This window comes from Camelus ferus, chromosome 13 (genome assembly GCF_009834535.1).
Source record: "Camelus ferus isolate YT-003-E chromosome 13, BCGSAC_Cfer_1.0, whole genome shotgun sequence".
NCBI lineage: Eukaryota > Metazoa > Chordata > Mammalia > Artiodactyla > Camelidae > Camelus > Camelus ferus.
Genome location: NC_045708.1, coordinates 39,509,043 through 39,536,338, shown reverse-complemented (window position 1 = coordinate 39,536,338; position 27,296 = coordinate 39,509,043). Strand labels below are relative to the sequence as shown.

General features: G+C 52.4%; 1 protein-coding gene across 1 annotated transcript; it reads left to right on the top strand.

Annotated features, from left to right (window-relative positions):
• Positions 1-1,654: 1,654 nt before the first annotated feature.
• On the top strand, positions 1,655-23,621 carry TTC22 (tetratricopeptide repeat domain 22). Its single transcript, XM_032494374.1, has 7 exons — positions 1,655-2,720; positions 15,362-15,417; positions 15,621-15,736; positions 16,395-16,513; positions 17,787-17,948; positions 21,117-21,269; positions 21,797-23,621. Exons 1-7 carry the CDS (start codon positions 2,154-2,156, stop codon positions 22,331-22,333), a joined length of 1,710 nt encoding a protein of 569 aa, XP_032350265.1. The 5' UTR covers positions 1,655-2,153; the 3' UTR covers positions 22,334-23,621.
• Positions 23,622-27,296: the final 3,675 nt, after the last annotated feature.

Below are 27,296 nucleotides of genomic sequence, written 5' to 3'. Positions count from 1 at the left end.
ACTAAGGATCAGATAGGGAGAGTAACTTGCCCTGGTCACATCTAGTAAGCATCCCACTGCAGATATGAAGCTCATAACTAAGTCTGCAAGAATTTCTAACCCATCCAGATTCTGGAGCCATATGTTATTTCAACAAAGTCAAGTCAGGCTTCTCAGCCAGGATTCAGGCCTCTGTGATGGGACTGTGGTCACTGCCTTCAGCCCTCATCCACTGCCATCTCTTCTCCATGCTCTGTAAGTTTCAGCCTTAGGGGGCTGCTCTGCCCCTAGGCATACCCTGCACTGGCAAAGATCTAGCAATTTCATATGCCTTTCCTGCTGCTGAAATAAACCTATCCTCCCCATCCAACTCCTATTCATCTCCTCAGAGTCAGATCAAAAGTCAAAGCCATCCATTAGGTTGGCCATTATAAAAAACAAAGAAACAAAAACAGAAAACAAACAAGCAAAAGCAGAAACAAATTACAAGTGTTGGCAAGGATATAGAAAAATTGGAACTTTTGTGCATTGTTGATGGGAATATAAAATGGTGCAGCTCCTGTGGAAAAAAAAGTATAGTAGTTTAAAAAAAACAAACATAGAATTGCCATATGATCCAGCAATCCCATTCTGGGTATATACTCAAAAGAAGTGAAAGCAGGGAGGGAGAGGGTATAGCTCAAGTGGTAGCGCTGCATGCTTATTATGCATGAGGTTCTGGGTTCAATCCCCAGGATCTCCTCTAAAAATAAATAAACAAACTTAATTACCCCCCCAAAAAAGGTTAAAATGGTAAATTTGATGTAAAATATATGTTATGACAAAAAGAAAAAAAAGGCCAAACACCCTGGGACTCCATCCCCAATCCTCCTAAGCAGGTCAGAGCCCAAGTTTCATCTCATGACCACAAGCAATTTATAGTAACAATTTTTATTAAATTTTACATTTAAAATTACAGGTGAAAAAGAGCTCCAGACTGTTGTTTTAATTTACCTTTTAATTGCTCAAGTCAAATATTTTTTCCCAAGTTTATGAATTGGCTCTATTTCCTCTTCTGAAAATGCTAGTCTGTTTTTTAAGAAGATGAAGCACCAAGCTCTCAGGAGCTCAGCCCCAGTGGAATGAGAGGCGGGAGGGACTCCAGAGTTCAGACCTGCTACAGAGCCCAGGTCCTGGAGGACTAGAAGCCTTGTGGCAGAGAGCATGGTCCAGTCTTCCAGAGGGTAGGGGACTGATGCCAGAGCAAGGAAACTGAGCCCCAGGTGGAGTGCAGGAAGAGTGCGAGGCCATAGTCATCCAGAGTGACATTTACCAGGTTTATCCGTGACATCTATCCCAGTCGTGGAGGAGGGAATAGCACCCTCAGGTCACAGATGAGGAAAGAATGAAGTGTGAGATAATGCAGTGACTCATTCAAGGTCACACATGATTGGGGATTAGAACCAGCACATGGAGCCCCATAGTCTTTCCACTGGGACCCAGTGCAGGGCAGAGAGGAAGCAGAGAAATCCCAAGTGGGGAAGCCTGATAAACAATGGCCAAGGAAGAGCCGCAGGAGATGGCAGGCTCCATTCAGAGGTAGGAGAACCCTGAGGGACTGCGGAGAAGATGGGACAGCAGCAGGAGTGAGGGTGGCTTCTGTGCGCGGCTGGAAGGGCCAGTCCTGACTGTCTGAGTCAGCGGGCTCACAGGGAGGGTGGAGCAGCGCTTGGCTTGGGTTCAGCAAACTGGATTCCAGGCCTACTTGGGCACACCCAATTCTGTGACCTGGGCAAGTCCTGTTCCTCGTCTGAGCTTCAGTTTCCTCAACTGCTGAGCAGAGAGAGTAAAAAAAAAAAAAAAAAGCACTCCTTTTGCCATGTACGGGGTTTGCGCGCCGCGTATTTGGCACTACACCTGTTTTTCTGGCACACCTGGTTGTGCAATGCGGGCGTCTAAAAGTCGCTGAGCAGCGGAAGCTGAAACACCCGCAGGACGCTCCGGAGTCGACGCTCTGACCCACCCACCGGCGGGCGGCGCCGTTGGGGCCTCCGAGGGCCTCCGCGGGCCTCAGCGGGCCTCAGCGGGCCTCCACGCGCTGACACTCGCCTCCCGCGCCGGGCTTGCTTGAGGGGCGCCCCCATCCAAGGCAGGCTCCGGGGCCAGCGCGAGGCCCGGGGAACCGCGGGGCAGCCATGGGGGAGCCTGAGGCGGCGGCCGAGAACCTGGACGCCCTCATCAACGACCTGGACTACTTCCCGGGCCACTTCCACCTGGAGATGCAGCTGAACTTCGAGCCGCGCTCGCCGGCCTCGCTCCGCGCCAGGGACCTGAAGCTGCAGCGGGACGGCCTGCGACAGGAGCTGGAGCTGGCGGCAGCCCCCCAGCGCCTCGCTGTGCGCCACCTCCTGGGCGCCTTCGCCTTCTACCTGGAGGAGCTGGACGAGGCCCGCGAGTGCTTCCTCGAGGTGGCCCGCGAAGACCCCGGAAACCTCAACGCCTGGGCCAATCTGGCGCACTTGTATGGGCGGCTAGGGCAGGAGGAAGAGGAGGAGGCGTGCGCCGGGAGGCTGGCTGGACTCATGGGCCTGGCGGGGGACCAGGGGGCCGCCGGGGTCCCCCAGCTCCGCGCGGCGCGCTGCCTGGCGGAGCAGGGCTATGCGCACGGCTTCGACGTAGGCTGCGCCACCGCGGAGGAGCGCGCTCGAGTGCTGGAGGCCAGCATCGCGCTCTATGACAAGGCGCTGGGCTACGCACAGCAGGTGGGTGACCCCTCCTCAGGCTGAGGGGTCCGGGGTCATGGCTCCTAACGTCTGCAGGGACGCCCCCGGCCCCCAGGTTATCCCCAAACCCTGCCCCGTTGGCTACCAGAATAACTTTCCAGTGTGCCTCTCCTCTCCAGCATCCCTCCTTGGGTCTCAGACCACGACTGTAGCTTTTCTCAGCTGGGCTAGGGGCGGCCCTTTCCTAGCGGGTTAACCTGCCTAAGTTTCTTTTCTGACAACACCGCAAACTCAACAGGCCAACTCATCTCTCTCATCTTGCTCCTCCGAGCAAGTACCTGTCCCTGCACCTGTGCACACCCACTTAAGTAAAAGGCACAGCCTCCAACCGGGCAGAAACAGGCAGCATTCTTACCTCCTCTCTCTCCCTCATCTCCCACCCCTGTCCTCTCAGACCCCAGATCGCATCCATTCTGCTTCCTCTTACTGCTAAGGTCCATCCACTCCTCTCCAGCCTCCATCATTCCCTGCCGGTACTGGTGTGGTCACCATCATCCTGCCTGGATTCCTGTCCTCTCGCTTGACCCTTCTGCCTCCTCCTCCACCCTGCTGCCAGTGTCATGTTGCTCAGTCTTGCTGGCTGTGTCCCTTGGCTGCTTACAACCCCCAGTGACTCCCCACTGCCTGGCAGAGAAGTCCAAGGCTCTCTGGTGGGCACTGGAGACCCTCTGTGATCTTGCTCTCTTCCCTCCCTCTGCCATGTTCCCCGCTCCAGCCAGGCCTTTGCCACAGTCTACTTCCCCTTGCTCCTTCGTGGGCCAGGGCTCCTTACAGCCCGCCTTGCCATTCTCTTGGCCTCTTTCTGAGGTGCCTTTTGCTCCACCCTTGCCTAGAAGGTTCTTCTCTCACACATCCCCTCCACTGACTTCAGGCTGGGTCAGGCACCACCCCTGGGCACCCATAGCACTGCTCACACTGTCCACTTACAAGTGTGTCTCCCCACATCAACCCTGAGGTCAGTCTTTGAGAGTGGGGACATCTATGTGGTTTACCACTGTAAACCCAATAGCTGGCACAGTGCTTGGACACAGTGGCACTCAACAAATGTATCTTGAATGAATGTATGTGCAGTGTAGGCAAATACTAGGTTGTGAGTTACCTACTGCTGTATAACAAATGCCCCCTAAAACTTAGCAGCTTAGAACAATAAGCATTTATTATCTCAGAGTTTTTGTGGTCAAGAATCTAGGCGTGGCTTAGCTGGGTACCTCTAGGCTGTGTTCTTGTCTGAAGGCTTGCTCAGCTGCGGGGGATCCGCTTCCAAGCTCATGCACATGGCTGTTGGCAGGATTCAGTTTCTCACTGGCTGTTGGCCAGAGGCCTCCCTCAGGTCCTTCCATCACTTTTGCTACATTTTGTTCATTAGAAGCAAGTCACTAGGTCTCACCCACATGCAAAGGGAGGGGATTACACAAGGGCATGGATACCAGGCAGTGGGTAATGACTAGGGGCCATCCCAAAGGCTGCTTGCATTGGATGACAGACAAATGATGTAGAGGGCATTATCCTCCTGTTACGGAAAAGGAAACCACAGTTCAGAGAGATACCGTAACTTTTCCTTGAAGGCACAGCACAGGCAAAATTGAGCTGATAATAATAACATTTAATAATGGTGTAGATTTGTGATGTATAAATGACAAGCCTTCACATGCGGGTAGGATGGCTCCATTCACAAAGTGTCTGCACATCCCCTTGGAACCTTTTCCACCAAAGCTTTCGGCTCCCCTGAAAGAGGAAATGTGGAGTCAAGACCTCAGGGAGTGCTGAGTGGAGGGCACAGACTTGACTTAAGCGGAACAGTGCAGGGTGCAGGTTAAGACAGTAGGCTTTGTGTCAGACAGTCCAGGTCCAAACCCCAGTCCCCCATGCTCTCACCTCTAATCAGTCCTTAGCATTGCTGAGCTTCCCTTTCTATGAAATGGGAATAATAGTGATACATGTATCCTAGGATTCCTCATCTGTAAAATGGGGACATCATCATTTGGTTGAAATCATAACTAAGAGCTGATATTTGGGGAAAGCACCTCTATAGAATAGAGCCTGCGCAGAGACAGCAGGGTCACAGATGACCCCTGCCTCTCCCGGCCTGGGAGAGCCGCCTCCACCCCAGGCTGGGTGTAGCTGTGGCCATCACGTGGGGCCAACAGGGACCCAGGTCTCCTGTTTCAGAGCCTGAACCCAAGGCCCTGAATGCAGCTGCCCTCAGTGGAAGGCATGGCTGGCTTAGTATATGTTGGTCACAGCCTCAGAGCGGGGCCTGAAGAGTCCAGGACTAGGGGCCAGGAGGCAGGGGTTCTCATCTCAGCTGCAGTGCCACTTGCCGCGGGGCCTGCTCCTGTCTGGGCTGAGGGTTCCCCATCTGTGAAGTGGGGGGTGGTCACGGAGACTGGATGGTCTCTGAGGTCCCTTACTGCTCTCAGGAGGGGACTCACAGGGGGAAGGCTTCCTGGAGGAGGTGAGCAGGGAGGCAGTAGGGGTAGAATGGATTCCTCCCTCCCTGCCGCTGGTCTGCCCAGCCACAACGGGGCCACACCCTCCCCACTAGTCGCCACTTAGAGGAGAGAGTGTCAAGCAGGGCACTACCTGGCACTCCAGGGAGGGAACTATTAATTGCCTTATGTGGGAGGTGGCTGCCAGGCCCTGTGCCGTGTCCTTGAGTCTGGCCCAGCGGCTGCTCCCCAGGTCTGCACTGATTGGCTCCTCAAATCCCAGGAGAAAGTTGGAGATTTGAGCCCCCCATGTCATCATCTGAGGATTAGGAGAGATCATACTTATGAAGTAACTGATACAAAGTAGATGCTCAGGAAATAGTCACAATCAGAATGACAGCGATGATTTTGTTTAGTTAGAGCAGGAGGCTTGGGTTCAAGCTCCCAGCTCTCTTATATTTTGCTGTGTGGCTTTGGGCAAGTCACCTTCCACCCCTGTTCTCAGTATCTGCTTTACAAACAGTCAACAGTGGTGACCTCTGCCTCAGCTTACTGCAATTATACAATCAAATCTTGAGGTAAAAGTGCATAAACTGGTAAATTCTGGGCGTGTCCAAGAGGCACATGCTCAGCATCTTAACATTTATTGAGCACCTACTTTGTGTCAGGCCCTATCTTTAAGAACTCTTTCCTTTTAGAAGCTCATGGACAGAGGGAGGAACAAACGCTCGTTCCTTCATTAACTAGCCTTCCCTGAGCCCCCTCTCGTGGAGTGGTGTGCTATGACTGGCTGAGGCCACAGGCATTCATTACTTGGCCTGTGACAGGTGACAGTCATCTCTGAGTGCTGTACACCAGAGACTGTAGCTTCCAAACCAAAAACAGGACCCCCAGAGGCTGACAAGGGAAGTGCACTTCAGAGGCATCAGGACCAATGTTGGCATCAGCAGTGACCTGGCAAGTCCAGGTCCTGGGGATAGAATGACAGTAACGGAGCTTCAGAGAGGGAACACTTCCTTCCAGCACAAGTGACTAAGGGAGGCTTCTGGGAGAGGCAGGAGTGTACTGGCAAGAATGGGGCAAGGACAGTCCCAGCCGGGGCGTGGTGTGTGTGAAGGTCCTGCAGTGGGGGCCTGCAGAGCCTGAGGGTTTTAGTGACAGCAGAACTGGAGCAAAGGACGAGGCCTGGAGAGAGGGCAGCTGGAAGCTTCACGGGGAGGAGCACAGGGTAGCCCTGAAGAACTGCTGATGGAGTCTCTGAAGTCTGGTCCTGCCCTCTCTCAGCCGCACTTCCTCTTACTTCCCTTGAGCCTTACATCCCAGCAACTCTGAACTACCCATACGTCTCCAAACATGCCGTGCTGTTTCCTATGCATGTACCCTCCCCTCTGCCTAGAAAGCAAACTCCATCCATCAAAACTCAGCTCAAATATCACCTCCCCCTTGAAACCTTCCTTCATACAGCACACACCATCACATAGTAATATTCATGAACATTCTTCTCTGGGTGCCTTCCAGACTTTATCCTGGTCCTCACAAGAACCCTCTGATCCTATTTTACAGATGTGGGAACTGAGGCATAGCAAGGCTAAGTAACTTGATCACAGAGCCAGTAAGTGGCAGTTGATTCTACGCCACTCCGACTGATTTCAAAGCCTTTGCTCTTTCTGGGAGGTCGGAGAAGTGGGGTGCGGTCAGTGGAGTGCAGATGTCTGGCGGGGTGGTGAGGGGAGCCCCGACACAGGCAGTCTCCTGGAAATCTAGGGTGGAAGATGTGAAGAAATGGCGAGAGGGTCGCCATGTATTAGGGGGTTGGGAAGGATGAGGGCAGAGGTGAAGTCAGAGTCAGGCTGGGGAAGGAGGAGTCAGGACAGTGAAGTCACAGCCACGGGATCCCCCAGTCGCCACCCACAGGAGCACAGCTTGAGGTGTGGCGGTCGGGGCTCTGACCCACCAGATGCTGCAGCTCCAAAAGATTCTCCATCCCGAGGGGGCTGGGACCATCCCAGGCAGGGAGGAGCTCCCAGAGTGCAAAGAATTAAGAGCAGCCAAAGAGTCAATGACAGCTGCTCATCTGCCAACTAAAGTTACAAGAGAAAACATCACAGCAGCTAGTCATTCAGACCACGATCCAAAAATAAGCAGCGAGTTTGCGTGCGCGTGGGAGAGTATCTGTGACTTCCTTCCTCAGCCTTCACTCCCTCCCTTCCCCGTCCTCAAGTTACAAAAATACGATGAGGCAGGTTGCTTTATCGGTCACTCCTCCCGTCCCCCCAGCCCCCCTCTACACACACTCACAGATGGATTCTTGGTGGAGTCTCAAGGCTGAGTGGGTATTAAGAGCAAACACTTTGGCATTAGATAGACTCGGTTAAAATTCCGCCTCCATCACCAGGTGGCTTTGGGCAAGTCACTTCACTTCTCTGAGCCTCAGTTTCCTCATCTGCAAGATGGGATTCTCACATCATCTCACAGGGTTGCTGTGAGGATTAAGCCAGAGACCACAGAAGGCTCCAGGCAGGGTGCAGACCACGCTGGGGTCCACCCTTTGCCCCACCCTCCCTCCGCCCCAGTGAACTCAGCTTCCCTCTTTAGCAGAGCTGTTCTCAGCCTCTGACTTGTCTCCAAGGGATGCTGTGTTGCCCCCTAGCAGGGGAGCTGTCTGTCCTGGGCGTTCCTCTGTCTCTACCAAGCAGTGTCCGCCACGGTGTTGGACACCCAAGAGGAGTCTGTGACTATTGCTAAATTTAATTTGTTTTTTTAGTTTTAAAATCCCTATTATTTTTTGTTTGTTTGACTTTCGTGCGGGGTGGTTTTATTTATTTATTTATTTAACGGAGGTACTGGGGATGGAACCCAGGACCTCGTACATGCTAAGCATGCTCTCTACCACTGAGCTGTACCCTCCCCCCTCACTATTTTTCTAAAATAAGGTAACTCAAACTTATATTTCTCTAAGAAACAGTATCTCTGTCCCACACTAACTCAGTTATTTGAGTGTCTCTCCCTTTACCCGGAATGCTGGTGGCTTCACACACATGCACTGTACACACAAGCACACTCATACACACACACACATGCAGCTCCTTCACCCCTGCTCCTGGTCTGGGGCATACCCTGGGCAACAATAGGAACCACCACCACAGTGAGTGCCCACTTATCCAGCCTGTGCACGAGACACAGAGATCAGAGATTTACGTTCATTAGTGCATTTGATTTTTATTCCAACCTCACACACTGGCTGCTGTTGGGTATTGTGATTCCCTGTTGCACAGAGGACAGAATGGGGCTCAGGGAGGGGAAGCGACTTGCCCAAGGTGACCCAGTACACACAGGCCATCTAGATTTCAGCTGGTCAGCTGGGGCGGGCGGGGAGGGAGGCAGTGCTGGGAGGCGGCAGCCAGCCTCACAAACAAAGGTGTGGACATTCCAAGCAATTGCCGCACCCAGTGGGTGGGGACCTAGCAGGAAGGGCTCACCACTGGTCAGCACCCCAGGGTCCCCGGCATACACACACACAGCTCTGTCACCAGCAGGGAGGCCAGCTCCAGAACCTGGGAATTCCTTGAGGACTAGGATTTGGGTTCCTTCCTAGCCCTGCCCCAACTGGCTGTGGGACACTGGGCAAGTCACCTCCCCTCCCTGTTACCCATTTTCTCCTCTGTTATTGGACTAAAGTGGTGGCTGGAGTGATTTCAGGTTCAGGAAGGACTTTGAGAGCAGAGAAATGGGAGAAGGAACGAACATTCTGACAGAAGAAAACACATAAACACACATAGGGAGGTGGGAAATCACCACTTGGGGAATGAATGTTGGGGACAGTGTTTTGAGGGCTTTGGAGTTGATCTCCAACTTTTGAGATCATTGGCAGGGTTTATCCTTCCATGGTGCTTGCAAATGCATGCACACACACACACACACAAAACACAAATCTGAGTGGTTTGATTCGGTTCAGCTAGGAAAGGAGCTGGGTGACATTGGACGATGAGCTCGGCCCTGTGCACTCATGTGCTGCTTTTCTCAGATTATCTCCCTTGATCCTCATAGAAATGCTAGGGAATCAGAACTGTTATTAACCCCATCTTACAGATGAGTAAACTGAGGCTCAGAGAGGTATAATGACTTGCTCAAGGGCACACAGCCATGAGTGTGTCTGATCAGACCTAGGACCAGAAAAGGGGTGACAAAGGGGAGCTGCAGTCGATCTTCTCCAATCTTAAAATCTTTGAAGACCATTCAGGGAACCGAGCTGGAGCTGAATAGCTGACTCACCTCCATGGCACATCACCCGTCCCCACAATGCCCTCTGCCCAGTCGCACTGACCACTCCCATCAACAAGCCTGTGACACAGGCAGGCCAAGGGGATCATCCCCACTTGTAGATGCAGAAGCTGAGGTCCAGGCTGGTCCTGTGGTCTTTCCTGGGTCCCTGGGGGAGGTAGAGGCAGGGGTGGAACTCCAATCCCTTCCCTCTGTTTACTCCCCACCCCCAGCCAAGCAGGAGCTGGATGGGGGAAGAGAAACCCCTGCCCAGCCTTTCTGGTGCCTGCCCCCACGGTTGGCAGGCCAGCCAGGTGGGGAGTGGGTGGGGCTCCGTGTGCAGAGCCTAGAGGCTGCTCTGTGTCATCAGAGGACATTCCAGTTACGCAGGAAGAACATATTCCTGAGGCCCTGCCACCTGGTGACTTTTGTTTCTGCAGCATCAGCCAGTCACAGGGTCGTGTGATGAAGTGGAAAGAGCAAGGATGTTGAGGGGAGGCAGATCTGAACTTGAATCCTGGCACCTCCCCCTGGGCTGTGGGGCTGGCTGTGCAGCTTTTTTCTTGGCCGCTGTTTCCTCACCTATGGAAGGAGGAGGGCGCATTACTCCTTGACGGCCGCTGTGCTGATTCAGTATCACGATGCAGTAAAGTGCCCAGCAGGCAGTCCATGCTCGAGAAATGTTCATTCTCTTTCCTCCTTCTCTTCCCCCTTCCCCTGAAAGACAATTAGTCAGCTCTCAGCAACTGATTCTGAAAGGCAAAGTACAATGTCACCAGGGGCAAAGTTTGAACTGCAAGGCGAATATTTTCCTTAAGAACCAATAAGGACTCTGTATGGCAGACACAGAGATTTGTAAGCCATTAGTATAGTAAGAGATCTTCCACTGAAATCTTCTAAAATAGCCAAGCCCCCACAACATTTCCTTTTTTGGGGACCACCTCTTGAAGTAAGTGGAGTAGCCAGCCGAGACCCATCCTTTTATCTGCCGAGTTAGCACAGACCTCTCTGTAATGTCCAGTCCTGATCCCAGTATTCTCTGCAGGCTCTGCCAGCTCACCCACCTTTGTGAATTACCCTTCCAGCTGTAGCAGCTTGGATCTTCAGTCTTCCCCGAGGATCACAACTGCTGATCCTTTCACTCTTTTAAAAAGAGATACACTGGCCTGCCATTTTCACTCAGCTCTCCACAGTCCAAGAGCCACGGTTCTACCAAATTCCCAGGTGATGCTGCTGCTGCTGGTAGGGGGACCCCACTTTGAGAACCACTCGTCTAGGGTAGTTCAGTGCAGGGACCCTGAGGCTAAGCTGCTGGCTTCCCAGCTCTGCTACCTTCTAGCTGTGCCCCTCCAGGCCACAGTTGCCTCTTCTGTAAAATTGGGATAATCATAACCCCCACCTCTTAGGTAACCCTGGAGTTAACACTTGTAAACTACGTGCCTGGTGCATAGTAAGTGCTCAATAAAATGTGCTATTATTAGTACAGCAAAAAAAAAAAAAACAATGGTAGCACTTCCAGGTTTCATTCTGGGCTTTAACACTGGCCATGTGACTTTGAGGACATCATCTCGCCTCAGTGTTCCCATCTGTATTAAGACAGAGATGAGAACCCACTTTACATTCCACGCAGGGCTGTCAGAATCATGGCATCTGTGTGAGTGCACTTTGTCTGTGGCAAGTGCTGTGCAAACACCTGCAGCAAAGTTTTGGGGAAATAACATGAAGTCAGAGAGACCTGGCCTGAAATATCAGGTGAAGTTGGCATGTCTCTGCCTCTTTGAGCCTCAGTCTCCCCATTTCTAAAATGAGGGTATGCCTAGTCAGGGCCTCAGAGGAGCTGGGAAATGTCCTGAGAACCCTCACCTGAGGTCTGTGCCTCACCATCCCCCTCAGCCAGCACCAGGATGTAGCCAGCCAGTCAAGGTCAGTGCTGGTGCCTGGGTCTTGCCCCGCCCCCTCCCACAGAGCTCCCATGGAGCAGCAGCCGAATGTGAGCCCCTCCAGCTTGGACCCTGGGCTGACTCACATGCTGGCCAGTGCCCCTCACAGACCCGGAGCCCCCGGCTCACGGTCCTGATGAGGATGAACAAGAGAAAGGGTGGGGTGTCCTGCCTGAGCCCACACAGGGCAGGCCTTCAGTCCACATCCCTCTCCGGGCAGTGGTCCTGTCAGCCCCTCCCGTGCTGCCTCCAAACAGATTGCCTCTGGGAGTCATCAACTCTGGAAGTGAATTCCTTGCAGCAGTAAGAGGTTTCACAGCAACTTCATTCTCTAGGAGAGGGGAGAAACAGCCCCTCCCTTCTCTAGGAAGGGAGGGGGCAGTCAGAGTCCTGTTTAATTTAATTTAATGCACTGTGGCTTGCCAGGTTGCCCCTGGTAACAGCTACAGCTACTGCTTCAGTTACAACCAGACGGATTTTTAAAGAGACAGCCCATCTGAGGACCAGAATTGCACAGCGGAGTGAATGGTCTCCACCAGCTTCATCACAGGGATAGAGGATTAGAACTCAAGCACAGTGAGGCCTCAAACCAGGTCTGTTTATACCATTAACTCCATTCTGAAGCTGCAACCTCATAAGCCCTCCTGAAAACGGTACTCTAAAGTGGGATCTGAGGAGGGGCCACACTTGGGAATAATCATGGAGATGTCACTCAGGTAGCTACTTCTCCAAAAACAGTTTTCGTCTTCAAGATGAAGGGAAGGAGAGTTAACCTATACGGGTTGCCCCTGCAATTCAGGCACTTTGCCACCAGGTGGTAGTATTGCTCGCTTAGTGCAAATCCTAACCACCTCTTGAATTACTCAAGACTCAAGAGTGGTGGTGAAACCACTGGGTTTTAAGTCCTGGTACTAACTAGTGTGTGCCCTAGGAAGTTGCTTCACCTCTGCAGTCTCAGTGTTCTCAGAGATACAACAGGGAGACTGATCAAGATAACTGAGTGCTATGGACAAGGCTTGGGGCTAGGACTACAAAGGCATGTGTTTGTACATCCCAGCTCTGTCATGTACTAAATGTGTGGTTTGGACACAGAATTTCTTGCATCTTGAATACGAAACAAGGGAGTGGCTATGAACCAGGGACAGCCCTGGACACCACGTTGCTCTCCAACACTGGGAACTTATGGAGACGAGAAGGGTGCAGGGTCCTGGGGCCCCACAGAAGACCTGAGGCCCTGGGAGCACAGCAGAGGTTGGAGATCAGGGTGAGGCAGGGTGGCTCTGATTCCAGGGCCTGAGACCTTGTTGCCCCACCTTGAACTGAAACAGGGCAAAGCAGCCTCCTAGACCCCATAAGCCCTCTTGGCTCTGACTCAAACTAGGAGAAAGGGGGCAACATTTGTAGCGCACTACTCACAATGCCCCTTTGCCAATAAGGACACAGCATCTGAGGGGCAGTGCATCTGCCCAGGGTCACCTGCCTCATGTGGCCAGGCCTGTTGGCCACCCAAGCCTCTGCTGTGTGCGTTGCAGCCCGCCCTGGTCTAGTACACCTGCTGTCCTTGTGGCCACACCTCTTCTTCAGGAGCCTGAAAGGGGAAGCAGGTTCTGTGTCTCTCCACTATGACTCAGTTTGGCCAACCTCAAAGCAGGCAGGGGGCCAGAGGTCATGAGATCACACCTACAGGCGGCCAGGGAGCCTGAGGCACACATGCCTTTGGTCCTTCACAGTCAGGTCCTGACTTTATATCAAGGTCTTTGGCCAGCTTGGCCCACAGTAGTTGCCCCATGAATCTGAGTCCCTTTCCCACATCCCAGGCCCTGTGTAGGTATAGCAGGTAAGGTTATCTGGCAGCCCATCCCAGCCTTTTGCCTTGGCCGATGTTCCCCACTGAGCTCTCAAGGGTGCCCTTTGATCCTTAGGACCCGCCGCTCTCCCCTCCAGACAGCCCTGTTCCCAGCTAAAGCCCCCATATACATATTGCCGCCTAAGTAAGAGGACAACTCTTCAAGGTGGTGTGGTTGCAAAAACACACTGGATCTTAGCACTCCCCAGCTCTAACCCCTTCTGTGGCTCCCCACTGCCTTGCAGATGACCTCCCGGTCCTGACCCTGCCACTCAGGGGCCCCTCCTGATGTGCCCCTGCTGGCTCATCCCCCACCCCTTACAGCCCCGACACACCTGCTCGCTCATCTCTGAGCTTTTGCACATGATGTGCCCTCCATCTGATGCCACCTCTCACTGTATCCACCTGGGTGGTTCCTACTTGCCCTTGAGAACCCTGCTCCAGTACGTCCTCCTCCTCTGGAAGCCTTGGGGGGGCCCCCCCCCCGGATCATGCAGGAAACCTTCTCCCATAGCTCCTGGTGTTCCTTCTGCTCTGTGTCTTTCAGCTGGCTTTCCCTCCAGACCAGGCTTGGGCCTGGATTCAAGACTTTGCCCCTATGGGCAGTCACACCACTCAGTGGGATCTACTTACAGGTCTCCCTTCCTCTCTTCCTCTGAACCATCCAAGGCCGCCCCAGAGCAGCCGCAGCCTAACTTGCCAGCATTAGATCCCCCCACCTGCTCACAGTATGTGCCCCCATTCCTACTCACCGTGCTCCATGCTCACCAGCTGCCCACACGTCGCCATGCTGAGCCCTCGTCTGGAATGTCCCTGTCCCCCACCCCATCCTCTGAACTACCACTGCTGTCCAAGACCCACCTTACAGCCTATCCTCTGTGAGACCTCCTGAGAGTCTTCTGGCTGGAAGTGGCATCTCTGTCCTGTGGCATTTGTCTGCATCTCCCTCGTGGCCTTGATCAAACTCTGCTTCATACTATGGTTATTGATAAGCCAGTGCCATGAGGGGTGCTTGAGCTCTGGAAACTAATAAATGGAGTTCAAATCCCAGCTCAGACTTGTGCATGCTATGTGACCTTGGGCAAGTCAATTTACCTCTCTGAACCTATGTGCCTGTAAAATGGGATGACACCTGCCTCATAAGTTGTGGTGAGACTGAGATGATGGGTGTCAGGATCCTGGCAAGTGGCAGACACTCTGTCAAACCCTGTGATTTATGCCTAAGTCTGTCTCCCCAGCCCGACTGTGAGCCCATGTGGGCTAGGGTGCAGGACCCATTCAGTACCACTGCCCCAGAACACCCAACACAGGGCTGCACAGCACAGATGCCCAGAAGTGCTGGCTGGACTGAAGGCTTCATCCTAGCTGCTGAGGGTGGGGGTGGAGGGAAAATGGGGTCCCTGAGCTGAGGAGGCCATTACGGGTTGGGGGTGGGGTGAGTGCAGAATGGAGACAGAGATCAACCAGGGAGATGAATGCGGAGGGAGGGGCTGGAGCCTGAGGCAGAGCCGCTGAGATGCACTGGGGGTTTTATTGGTTTTCATTAAAATTCCTTCCCGAGGCAGGAGCAGCTACTCCCATAAATAACGGCATAAATATTTTATCTGGTGCCCCAGTCAGTCTAAATGCACAGCAAAGTTGGCAAGAATAACAATGGGAAAACAGTTCAGGGCGGTCCTGGGCTTCAGCCGAACTCACTCACAGGCCCAAAGGGGCTTTCTCAGGAAGGCAGAAGCTAAGGGATGGCGCCAAAGGGAAGAAGCGGGTAGATGGTTGGGGGAGAAAGAGAGTGACCCTTGGAGTAGGGGCCCTGTGGTCGGGGGATCCAGAGCACAGGTCTGGGAGCCAAGGGGAGGGGAGCCTTAGCCTGGAAAGCAAGACGGGAGAAGGAGGAGATGTAACCCATGCCTGCTTGGTAATGGGCACCTTGCTCAGAGCATTTACTCAGGTCATCTTGTCAAATCCTCTGTGACCAGAGAAGTGAAGTAACTTATCCAAGGTCACCCAGACAGCCAGTGGTAGAGCCAGGACTATGATCAAGGGTATACTTGCTGCTACACAGGGTTCACAGAAAGGGTGGGGATCTATGAACAATGTCCCAAATGCCCTAATAACAGCAGTACGAGCCATTCTCTGCTTCCCTAGATCCCAATGGAGGAGAAAAGGGGCTGGTACTTCACCATGGCAACGCTCTTCATCAGGTCAGGCTGGGGGGTGGGGATGGAAGGTGGGGAGGGAGAGGGGGAGAGGTGGGGCCTGGAACCCAGGGGAGAAATGACTGAGCCCATCTTCATGGCAAGGGCTCCCCAAGTTCCCCTCCCTACGTCGGCCTGGGGAGGACTTGCAGCCCTGCTGGGGACAGCTGGAAGGGTGCTGACCAGCCGAATCCCCTTCTCCACCACAGGTTAGATGGCATCTTCCTGGAGCTGGGCAGTGAGGAGCAGAAGAGGCTGCCGGCCTTCAACCGCACGGTGGCCCTGCTCCGCCAAGTCCTCAAGTCCTCGGAACCCCACCACCGAGGTAGGGCCCATGGGGACTGGTAGGTGGGCAGCCTCTGCCCGGCACTCCCTGTTTCCGTCACTAGCCCTGCCGGTCTTGTCATTGTCCCCAACTCTAGCACTGTCTCCCTTTTTTGGACCCTGTTTCTCTCTCTCCGCACCCTCTATCTCTTGTACTCACTTGTTCATCTCAAGGAGCGCACACATCTGGTACAGGTGAGCGTGCCGACTGCAGAATACGCTGACTACAAGCGCATGTGTCCAGGCCTGTCTGTGTCTGTGACCTAGAGGGTAAGAGAGAGAGTTCTCCCTCTTCCAGTCTCTTCTCCCCATTTTGTGTTTGGGGGAATGAAGGCTGTGTTGGAGAGGAGTCATTTTCTCACAGGGATTAGAACTGCAGAGCTGGGGGAGAGTTGGAGGCAGGAGAAAGGGAGGCATCCTAAGTGAGGTCCCCTAAGTGACACAGTAAACACAGAATAAGCACTGAAATGGTTCATCCTCTCCCCACCTTTGTTTTTCTCGATCCCTGGGTGGCCCGTGGTGATTTCGGGCTACTGAGCCTCCCTTTGTCTTCCAGGGGGCTGACCCCGGGAGGGGAGCCGGCCCCTCCCTCCTTGTGGCTCCCCTCCCTTTCTCCACCCCGCTGCTTCCTGAGGCCCCTCTCCTGCCCTCGCCCCCAGCTCTGGCCTGGTGCTACCTCGGGATGCTGCTAGAGAGGAAGGACACCTTCTCCACCACCCCCATGGGCATCCACGATTGCGGCTTCTCAGGGACCGACCCCCTGGACTGCTTTGGCAAGGTATTTGCCCCCAGCCACACCCACTCTCCAAACCAGGACGGACCCCAGCCTCCTCTCCCAGAACCGGCTGCCTCTCTGAGTGTCATCCCCGCACCCATCCCCTACTCCGAAAGTGCTCTTACTCCAGACCTTTCTATCCGCCCAAACAAAACCAAAGTGCTCCCTTGTCCTCTTTGCCTATGAATCAGCTCTTCCCCACACCCAGTCTGGCCCCAGCCCATTTTTCGAGGCTTTTACTTTTAAACTATTCATAACTTCCCTGATATATCCTCAGGCTCTTCTCCTTCAGGTCTTTGTTCACATGTCCCTCCCCATCCCCAGGAGCACAGTGGAAAGAAGATGGGTTTAACTGGGGTCCAGATGCCAGCTCTACCCAAAGGTCACAAGACCCTAAGACAAATCACTTCCATCTCCGAACCTCCTTATCTATTATGTGATCTGTCTACCTTGTAGGACATTGAGAGACTCAAAGGATGTGGTGGATGAAACTGTTCACTGTAAACTATAAAGAGCTGTTCAAGCCTTATTCTTGGCACCATGTTTATGTGGCAGTTTCCACTCTTTTCTCAGTTTTGAAGTCTTTCCTGGAGGCCAAGAACCCTGTCATTTTCACTCCCCTGTACTTTCAGCATGATGCCCTGCATGGGGCATGCCCCTAGTGTTTGCTGGTGAATAGTGAGCAATTTCTTGATGAGAGATCTTAGAACAGAGCAGAGCATAAATGCTGGTTCAAGTGTGTTCCGAGAGCTGTGTCCAGTTTAACACACTGCCTCTGCCCCTCCTTGGTGGAAGATGGGGCCCCTGCCCTGCAGGAATTCACCATCTCAGGGGCAGCAACGAACACAAGGCAGGCAGCTGTCAGTAACAATACAGTGTTGGGGGGAGAAGTGCTGTGTGTCCAGAAGAAACACTGTGCTGTGTGAGGATGGGGGAGGTAGAGGCTGATTCTCGCCCCTCTTCCCACCTGCCCTGGGAAAATGAGGGGGACATGCACCAGATGTGTGTGAGGAAGAGGGGTTTGCCTGGGGTCTGGAGGGATTCACTGGCCATGTCCCATGAACTTGGCAGAGAGCATAGCAGTGAATCAGGGACTTAGGAGCTAAGTGCCAGTGAGTTGTACTCCCAAATGTTGGGTCCGATGATATGACCCAACATACTGGCAGGTGGATTTGAGGAATAAGAGCCTTGGGGTGATATGGCTTTACCCAGAGACCAGGTTCCAGTTTTGGCAAACCTGACGAATGGTTTGCTCTTACCCTCCTCCCTTACCCAGGCCATCGAGATTGCCAAGGACCAACCCCTTATCCTGAATCGCCTGGCCAAAATCTTCCACTTCCTCGGAAAGCAAGACATGGCCATTGGCACCTGCAACATGGCCCTGGACATCCTACGAGATCCAGAGCTCAACTGGCAGGCATACTGCACAAGGGCCAAGGTGAGTGGACCCACAGCTCCACCTCACCCTGCCATCAAGAATCGGACAACAGGGGCTAGGGGCTGAGACCCTGTGGCCAGAGCCCATGGGTCACAGAGCCTTCATGGTGGAAGGGGGCTTAGGCGTCGGAAGGCTCACAGTTTGTGTTCTCTAAGATTGCTGAGTGAGAGAACGAAGGAGCTTCCACCCACTGCACATCCCTTCCACAATGACCTGGCCAGCGGCCCGCCAGCCTCGTCCTGGATTAGCAGCCAGGGCAGTCAGACTAACCCGGTGGAATTCTTGCCTCTCCACTTACTGCTGTGGGACTGGGGCAAGCCACTTACCCCTCCAAACCTCCATTCCCAAAGATACAAATAATAACATCTATCTTAAAAAGTTATTGGAAGACTAAGTGAAGTAACATCTAAAGCATGTGCCTAGAGCACGGGAAGTGCTTGTGAAAGGCACAGGGTGTGTTAGAGGTGGTCTAATGTCGTAGATCAGAGCTCTGGCTCTGAACACTGTTGGTCTTGGTTCACATCACCACTTACATGCTACCAGACCATAGACAAAATACTCTTGCCCAAACTCCGAGCCTCAGTTTCTTCATCTGTAGACTGGAGGTGATTGTACCTGCTTCACAGAGTTGTTAAGAGAATTAAATTAGAATCTGTGTGTAAAACTCTGCACTAAGCACATAGAGTTCATAAGCAGTTTAGTACTATTATTAGGTGTATTTGTAACTGATTCACTGTCTCTCAAGGTGTCCACTATGGTCGCTCAGTTCTGCAGATTACTAACTTAACTGAGAGCTGCCTCCCTCTGGCTGCCCCCAACTGGTCCCACATCTGCCCTCTGGAGCCCCCACAGTTCCCATCTGCTTGGGGATGGAGCCCTGGAGCTCTGAGTTTACTTTGCTCCAGGCTAAACAGTCTTCTCCACTCCCTTTCATGAGACATGGTGGTGAATCTGCTCTCCTGGTCTTGGTCCATATGACACAATCACTTTACCAGCAGGTACTAGGCCGTCAATTCTCTCATTGTAGTTGATGTGATCATTATCAATAGTAATATTACTCCTACTAGTAACTAATAACACTTTTCCATAACACTCTGCATTTCACCCAGCACTTTCACGTTTGTGGTCTGATTTAATCCTCACAAGACCCTGTGAGAGGCCAGATGTATGTCATTCTACTAAGGAGGGCACAGAGGCTCGGAGAGGCAGTGACCTTCCCCGGGTCCTGCATTTAGTTAGTGGGAACTCAGACCTCACTCTCCTCCCCCCCATCATAGGTTGGCTTGTATCTTACACTCACTGCCTCCCTGTACCTCCAAAGGTCATGCTTACTACTCAGATGACCAGACTAGCACCGGGATGGTGGCAGGGGATAGTGAGAAGGAAGGAACAGAAGGGAAGGGAGCTCTGTGTAAAAGCCTCAATCCCTGTTGTGACCCTAAGGCCCTACCTTGCCCACTACCTCTAGCCACCCTTGGCTCAGCGCCCTCTCTCCCAGTCCCATGGGGGTCCTTGCTGTTCCTAAGGCCTCAGGGCCTAGAACCTCTTCTCCCAAATATCCAATTCCTCCCTCCCTTCTTGAGGGCTTGAAGAAAAGGCAGCTCCTAGCAGCCATCTTACCGAAAATGTCAACCTCTCGCCAACACTTCATGTCCTCCTGTCTTGGTTGATTTTTCATTCGTAGCACTTATCATTCCCTAACATACAACTTGCTGATTCAGCATGTTTATGGTCTCTCCCCTCAGCTAAAATACATGCTCCGTAAGGACAGGGGATTTTGTTGTTTTGCTCTCTACTCCAGCCTCAGTAACTGGAACAGAAACTGGCACACAGCAGGCTCTCGATGACTTATTTGTTGAATGAATGAATGAAGGAATTGAGCACCTATCGTGTGCTAGGTCCTTTCTAGAATATGTTCTCTCCAACATCATGGTAACTCTCAAGGAAGATTTTAGTGTACTTATTTTTCAGATGTGGGAAATGAGGCTCACAGAGGTCAAGCTAATAAAGAGAGGGAGGAGCTGGAATTCAGCCAAGTCCAACTGGCTCCAAAGCCAGAGTGTCCCACTCACACCCCACCCCCGCCCCATGAAGCTGTCTTAGAACCAGAGCCCCCAGATGACTATAAAGCACTAATACCTTCAACAATGACCTCTTTTTTCTTTTTTTCTTTGTTTATTTAAAAAATTTTTTTTTCATCTTTTTTCCTTTTTCAGTTTTATTAGGTAGAATTATTACAGTTTGACTGTACATATATATTGCATGTAAATACATATATACAATATACTGCACTTTTTTTTTAGTTTACATATGTGTACTTATCATTGTTTCTAAGAACAGATTAGAGCTTTAGCTTTTTAAACTTACATAGTTATCAAAGGAATATAGCCAACCACAAAATAAGAATCAACAGAATGTAGTTATCCAATCATAAAGGACAGAATGACCCGATTTTCCTTTCTCCTTCTCCACCTCTTCACAATCCCTCCTGAATCTCTAGATTTTCTGAATGCTTCAAATAAATGTGAGGAAAAGGGAGGAAGTGGTGATGAAAGCAAAGATCTAGGATCATTTGTAACGTGATGCTTGTAAGCTGGGGCCCCCTGCCATTCTTCTCACACTGCTTGCTTATGTAGACTCCCACAAAATCAGTGCTGCCATCTCATCTCAAATAACCCCTCTCCCCCAGTGCCCTCTATCCCATCACCCTATTTATTTTTTCACAGCACTTGTCACCACTTGAAATGGTACTGTTTACTTGTTTATGATCATCTCCCTGATTAGAAGGTTAAGTTCTGCCAGGGACAGGGACCTCATCTGCCTTGTCACCACTGCACCCCAATACCTAGCACAGGGCCTGGCTTATGGTGGGCACTCAATACACATTTGTTGAATGAATGAGTGAGTGAATGAAAGGCTCTTACTTCATCCAACCCCCTCCTCATACAGAGAGGGAAACTAAGGCCCAGAAAGGGGAGTGGCTAGCCCAAGTTGGCGCATGACTAGGACCTAGGACTCCCAAGTCCCAGTCTCAGGGGCTTTCCACTGCACCATAGAACCTCCCTGATTGCTGCTGAGGAAAAAACAGGCTTTTTGGGGTGGGAGGTAGAAAGGAGGGCAGGGGTCCTTGCTTGGAGCATCCTCTCTGAGCAGACACTCTTTGGGCAGATCCACATCAGAGCCTACTTGCACGACTTGGAGCGAGGCAAGATGGGGCTTGGAGGCATACCTGACAGGAACCATCTGGCCTGCGCCAAGGCCGACCTCGAGGAAGTGGTCAAGGTGTGCCCAGGCTTCAGGACCTACCTGGACATTGGGCAGGTAAGGCAGCCTCTTGGCTTGGATAGTCATGGCTTACTAAAAAAACCTATTAACTCTCTGCCAGGCCAGGCCTGGGCACTGAGGACACAGGGAGGAATACCGGATAGTACCCACCTCCTGCAGCCATGGTGAGGATTATAGGATATAATACACCTAGAGCATCCAGAACAGGGACCGGTTCTTTCTAAGCACTCAGAAAGGGTGGACCATTATTCCGTATCCAGAAGTGCCTTCTGTGTACAGGGAATGATTATCAAGAGATGACAATATCTTAGGTATGAAAAAACTGAGGCCCAGAAATTGCCCTGCTCAAGGTTATAATGCCAAGAGCCATGGGGCTGGAACTGGAATTGGAGTACTGTCTCCTTCTCCAGGACAGCAGTACCAACATTTATGATGAGTAACTGTCGAAGGAAGGAGGGTGGGAATGAATGCATGGAAATTTTGAAACAGCAAGTGTGGGAATGGAATGAGCGGGGAGCAGCGATGGCAGGGGAGAAAGGCTCACCCCGCCGCTGCTACCCCAGGTCTACTACTACATGGGCGTGGACGCCGTGCAGGAGCTGCTGGCGGTGGACGAGGCGGCGCTGAACCAGGCGCTGGTCTTCCTGGCCAAGGCCGGCGAGTCGGAGCTGGGCGCCATGCTGCCGGAGCTGCAGCTGCTGCGCGGCAAGTGCCTGCGCATCAAGGGAGAGGAGGCCAACGCGGCGGCCTGCTTCAAGCGCGCCGTGGAGCTGGACGACGCGGGCTCCAGCCACACCGACGGCTTCGGCTGCCTGCTCGAGGCGCTGCTGGCGCAGTGGAGCCAGGCGCAGCTCAGCGACGCCGAGCTGGGCCACGAGGTGGACGCGTGGCTGCGCCGTGCCCAGGACAAGTACCCGGCGGCGCGCCTGCGCCAGGAGCTGCAGCGCGTGTGGCGCGGCCACACGGGCGAGGTGCTGGGCCTGGCCCGGGCCTTGGTGGCTCAGGGACGGCCAGCGCTGGTGCGGCTGCTCTTCGAGACCATGGAGCGCAAGGGCGAAAGCACAGACCCGCAGCGGGGCCGCCGTGCCTACTCCTTCTGAGGCCCCGCCCCGCCGGGGCCCCGCCCACAAATGATTGGACCTGGTCTGGGAGCTGGAAACCGGCTCTCGCTGCCATAGGCTGGCAGGTAGGTGGAGCCAATCAGATTCGAGAATTGGAACCGGGAAGTTGAGACATTGGGGCGGTTTGACGTCATCACAGAGGCGAAAGGGCCTGATTCAGGAGAGCAAGGGAGGCTGGAGGCAGATGCGAGGGGCCACTGGGAAACTGCCAAATTGAAGGACTAAACTGTGCAAATACGCAGAAAAAACAAGATGGCTGCGAGTCTCTCAGAAGATACAGAAGATAATTGGCTCCATTTTGGCAACTTTCTAGTCCTCGAGTGCCCGTCTTTGGATTCCCGTGAGTCATTCTCCATCCTTACCATAAGACTCCCTTTACTTAAGTTGAGTGGAGTAGGTGTCAAGTCCTGCAGCCGAAGAAGCTGTGGCTAGAGCAGAGGGCACAGCCATCAGTGAGCAGGTAAGGGCAGGGCAGTGGTCTACACCTGGCTGCTCAGGGCCCTTTCCTGCCTCTCTAGCACTTCCAGCAGGCCTCATCCTCGGTCAGCTTAGACTGAAAGGCCCCCAAACTCCCTTAAATAAAGCCTATCAATAGAAACTTTGCTTGACTTCCCTGTTCTTGGCAGAACCTAGAGGCCCCACCCAGCAGGAAGTGTCACCTGCAGCCAGTCTCAAACCTACAAGAGAATGAAGAAAATCTTGGCATTTTACACCCTTGGAATCGTAGTTATAGAATTTTAGATGTGGGATTTTATTGTCAAAGACTTAGGCTTTGATTGCCAGCAAATCTTAGAATGGCCAAGCTGGATTCTTGTGGCCCTACTTACAAGAGCGAACTTAACCTGAAACTCCAGATTAAGTTCTTTCCAGACTGCAGGAATGCTGGTTGTACATAACCGCAATGGCAAGACTCCTTGCTGCAGTAATGGTTTGTGGTTTATTTTGCACTCTCCTCCCCCGACTTTTTTTTTAAGAGTTATACTCACTGCTTTGCTCATTTTCCTGATGCTCAGACTGTACTAGGGGTAGGCCAGCTTCCCTGCATCACTTCTCATGTCCCAAGTGACAGATGGAGAACAGACTTGAGAAGTGCAGTCCTTGGAGATCACGCACTCCAATCCCTCACTGTGCACATGGAGAAGCTGAGAGCGGTGGAATGAAAGTGGCTTGCTCAGAGTCACACTTCCTAGCCTCCCTCCCCCGTCCCTCCAATTTTCAGCACTTTTCAGGTTTGGAAAAATGCTAATAAACTGGAAACACTAAAGCATTAAGTGTTTATGTATTAAGGGTTTGTGTGTCACCTGTCACCTGGAGCACGCTGACATCCACTGGGATAATGCTGGTATTCCAGGCACCTGTGAAACCTGGGCAGTGAGACCACCCTTAGGCCCCTGAATTCCACCTTACAGCTCATCATGGCTCATCACTTTGGGTGTGATCTCTGCCTCCTTCCTTCCTCTCATCTCCATTCCAGCAGAAGCCAGGAGGTGACTGGACAGCACGCAGCATACACGGCCCTGTCCGCTTCTCCCCCATCCCTTCTCCACCCGTGACTGTGACCTGTGACCTCCCTGAGGACAGGAATCCATCTCTTTCTTCTGCTTTCCCAGACAAACTGAATTCAATGTGGTTTGCTGGCGAAGTTGGAAAGTTGTTGATGTTTGTCCCTTCCCCAGGCTTCCCAGTTTCTTTCCTTCCTTGCTTTTCCCTGCCCTCAGAGTCATGCAATTCCCCTTCCATTGCCTCCTACTCCTGCCAGACCTTTTCAATAAACTTTCTTTCTGATAATCTCATTCACATTAATTGTATGAACGACTAACCACCACCCACTAGAGCTTCTCTCAGGGGTTTCTGCATGCTGGCCAGGAGCTGAAAAGAGAAAGGAAACCCCATTTCCAGGACTGCCTCCCATGTGCAAGGCACTTCATACATGGAAACTCATTCAATATTCTCACCAGTGCTGAAGAGTCGGCATCGTGATCCTCATTTTATAGGTGCGGACACTGAGACACTGAATGAGGTCACAGATAAACATGGGAAAAGCCAGGATTTGAACCAGACCTGCCCCATTGTGTGCAGCCTCCTGGGACACAGCGCTTCCTGGGAGATGTGTCACGGGTAGTCTGGAGTTGGGCCTGTGATCACCAACACAGCACGACCCCGCTTCTTGCCCCCAGTGTACTAGTCTCTGTGCTCCCAAACCGCCTTACCTCTGTGCCTTTGTGCATCCTGTTCCTCTGCTGGCTTTTTTCCTATAATTTCTATCCCAAGTGCTCAGCTCAAAGGTGCTTCCTCCAGAAAGACTTGCCAAATCTCCAGCAGTCATTAATCACTTTGTTTTGTGCACAGGTCCCTCTTGGGGCATTGTGTCTCACCACGTTGCATGTAGTCCCTTGTCCTTGTATCATAATGATGTCAGCATGTCTGTTGTCCCCACCCAACTCTGGTTCTTTTCAACAGAGACCACATCTGATTCAGCCCCATGATACTGCACAGAGCTTGGCACACAGGCAGACTCAGTTTTGGTTGTTGAACTGAGGGAACTCAAAGCAGGGGCATGGCTGCCTCAGTCCCAAGCAGGTGACTCCATCACCAGGTCCCCAAGGGCTGAGGGTGGGGCCAGGTCTGCCATCCAGGGGCCTTTGCAGCAGAGCCCTCAACCAGAAAGCATGCGCTTTCTTTCCACCTCCTCTCCAGCCTTAGGTCAAGTCCCCAGTTTTGCAGCTGGGACACTGAGGCCCAGGTAGGGAAACTGAGACAAGAGAGGGACTTGGCCAAGGTCAAGCAATGAATCGATGACAGTTACAAACTTGAACCCCACCTCCAGACTCTTGGGTCAGTGTTCTCTGCACTTTTGGATAGAGATTACTTCTCCTTTGCCAAGTTTACTTCTGCCAACTCCAGGAGGGCCATAGGCCTTTCAGTCACTCACTCAACAAACATTTATTGAGCCCCAGCCGAGTGCCAAGCTTAGTGCCAAGCTGTGGGGCTACCATGGAGAAGGAAATAACCCTGCCCTTCGCCTTCAGGGAGCTCCCAGGCTAGAGCATGCAGAGCGGGTTATGCAGGGCCTCGTGGGGACAGTAGGGACTTGGGAAGCCCAATGGGGAGTTCTGGAGGTGTTAGCTCTCAGAGCTGGCTACCCCACCCTCTACAGCAGTCACTCTCACACTGTGTTAGTGGCCTTTTCCCAGCCCGGTGGGGAGGAGAAAATGGCTGTCCCTGGGGCTTGGGACCTGGCCTTGGCCACTCCTCTTCAGCAAACCGCTGCTGAGGCCAGGCCAGGCAGTCCCCCAGGACCATGGTAGGGGAAGGCTAGGGGCTGGGTGATTGTTGTTTAATTCCAGCTTTGAGTCCTGTGGAATACCCCTGCCTACTGGGCGGCTGGGGGGACAATGTCTGTCACACAGCTACGCAGCAGTAGTTCCTTAGGGGAGCACTGCTGTGTAAAAAGCCCTAATGACCCCATAATCAGAGTGATGAAGATGAATCACACCTTGTGCTGCCTGCCTATTCCTTCCTCTGTGTCTAGAAGCCAACATCAGTTAGTTAGAAACTCCTGTTTGGCCAGCATGAGCAAGGCATGTTAAAGATCATGAAAACAAGTGAGATTTTTCAGTTTTCGGTTTGTAGAATTTCAGTATTGAAAAGACGCTTAGTCTTCACCTCTTCCAGCCTCTCCATCTAAGTCAGAACTCCTCTCCACGGTGAGTCTTCTGAAAGGAGTATCTAAACCACTTGCATGCCTCAGGCAGACAGGAAGCTCACTACCTATTGAAGGAATCCATCCATTTTTTAGCAGTCTAAGTCTTCTGAGTTTGTCTTTCTATTAAATTGAAACGTTCTTTTATATGATTTCTATGTCGACTCAAGTTCACCTTCGCCACACAGAGCAGACCCCAATAAGCAGAGTGACCTTGAATAAGTCACTTTGGCCCTCATTCTCTTTTTCTGTCATGGCACCTATTACAGCGTTCGAGTATTCAGAGGATGGCTGGCTACTCTGCCTGCAGCCAGGCTGAGCTCTGCCGGGGCCCAGCCTGGAGCCTGCACAGAGTGAGTGCCAGCAGCTGAAAGCTGAACAAAACAGGGCTTCTCCCCGTCCCTAATCAGGCCCCAGGGGAGCACCCTGTGTGGATGATGGTGGCTGGATGCCAAATGAAGTGAAATATCTCCTTTTCTCAGGCTGTTAACTTTTTTTCTTGTTTAAGGAAGGGGAGGATAATGACATTTAGCACTTTACAACTCAGCAGTAAAATGAGCAGATGGAAACAGATCCCCGGCATCGTGGGCATGCTTCCAGCAATAAACCCTCCCCAGCTCTGGCTCTGGCTCCAGGGGGCTGAAATCACTGGCAAGTCTTGCTGATGGGGTTAGGGACACAGCCAGATCCCTCCTGCCCCCGCTCTTCCCATGGGCAGCCACTCCGGGCTGCACATCTTTACTGCACATCCCCACTTCTTGCTTCTTGCCCCTCCTTACCCTGTTCCACCTACATGGAGCACCTTTCCTATCCCCCCAGGTCTGTTTAGAATATGACCTCCCCTAGTTTGGAGATGAGGGGGAGTGGAGGTGGGGGTTGTGCTTGGAGAGACAGTGGTGAGCAAAAACTCCCGTGGAGCTTGGGAAAAGTTCCAGCCGGCCTCTAGGTGGCCACAGAAGAACAATTTGAGCAGGCAGGATTCCACAGGGAAGTCAAAGAATATCATCATCATCATTATCATCATCAAAACTATTTACTGAGAACTCGCCATGGGCCAGTCCCCATGGCCCATGTTTCAAACACCTCACTCTCTTTAATCTTCACAAGCCCAGGAGCTATGTATCAGCATTGTCTCCATTTTACAGTTGAGGAAACTGAGGCTCAGAGAGGTTAAATAACTTTCCCAGGGTCCTTCCACTGCCCTGAGTGGCTAGCAGGCTAAAGAGTAGTAGTGAATGG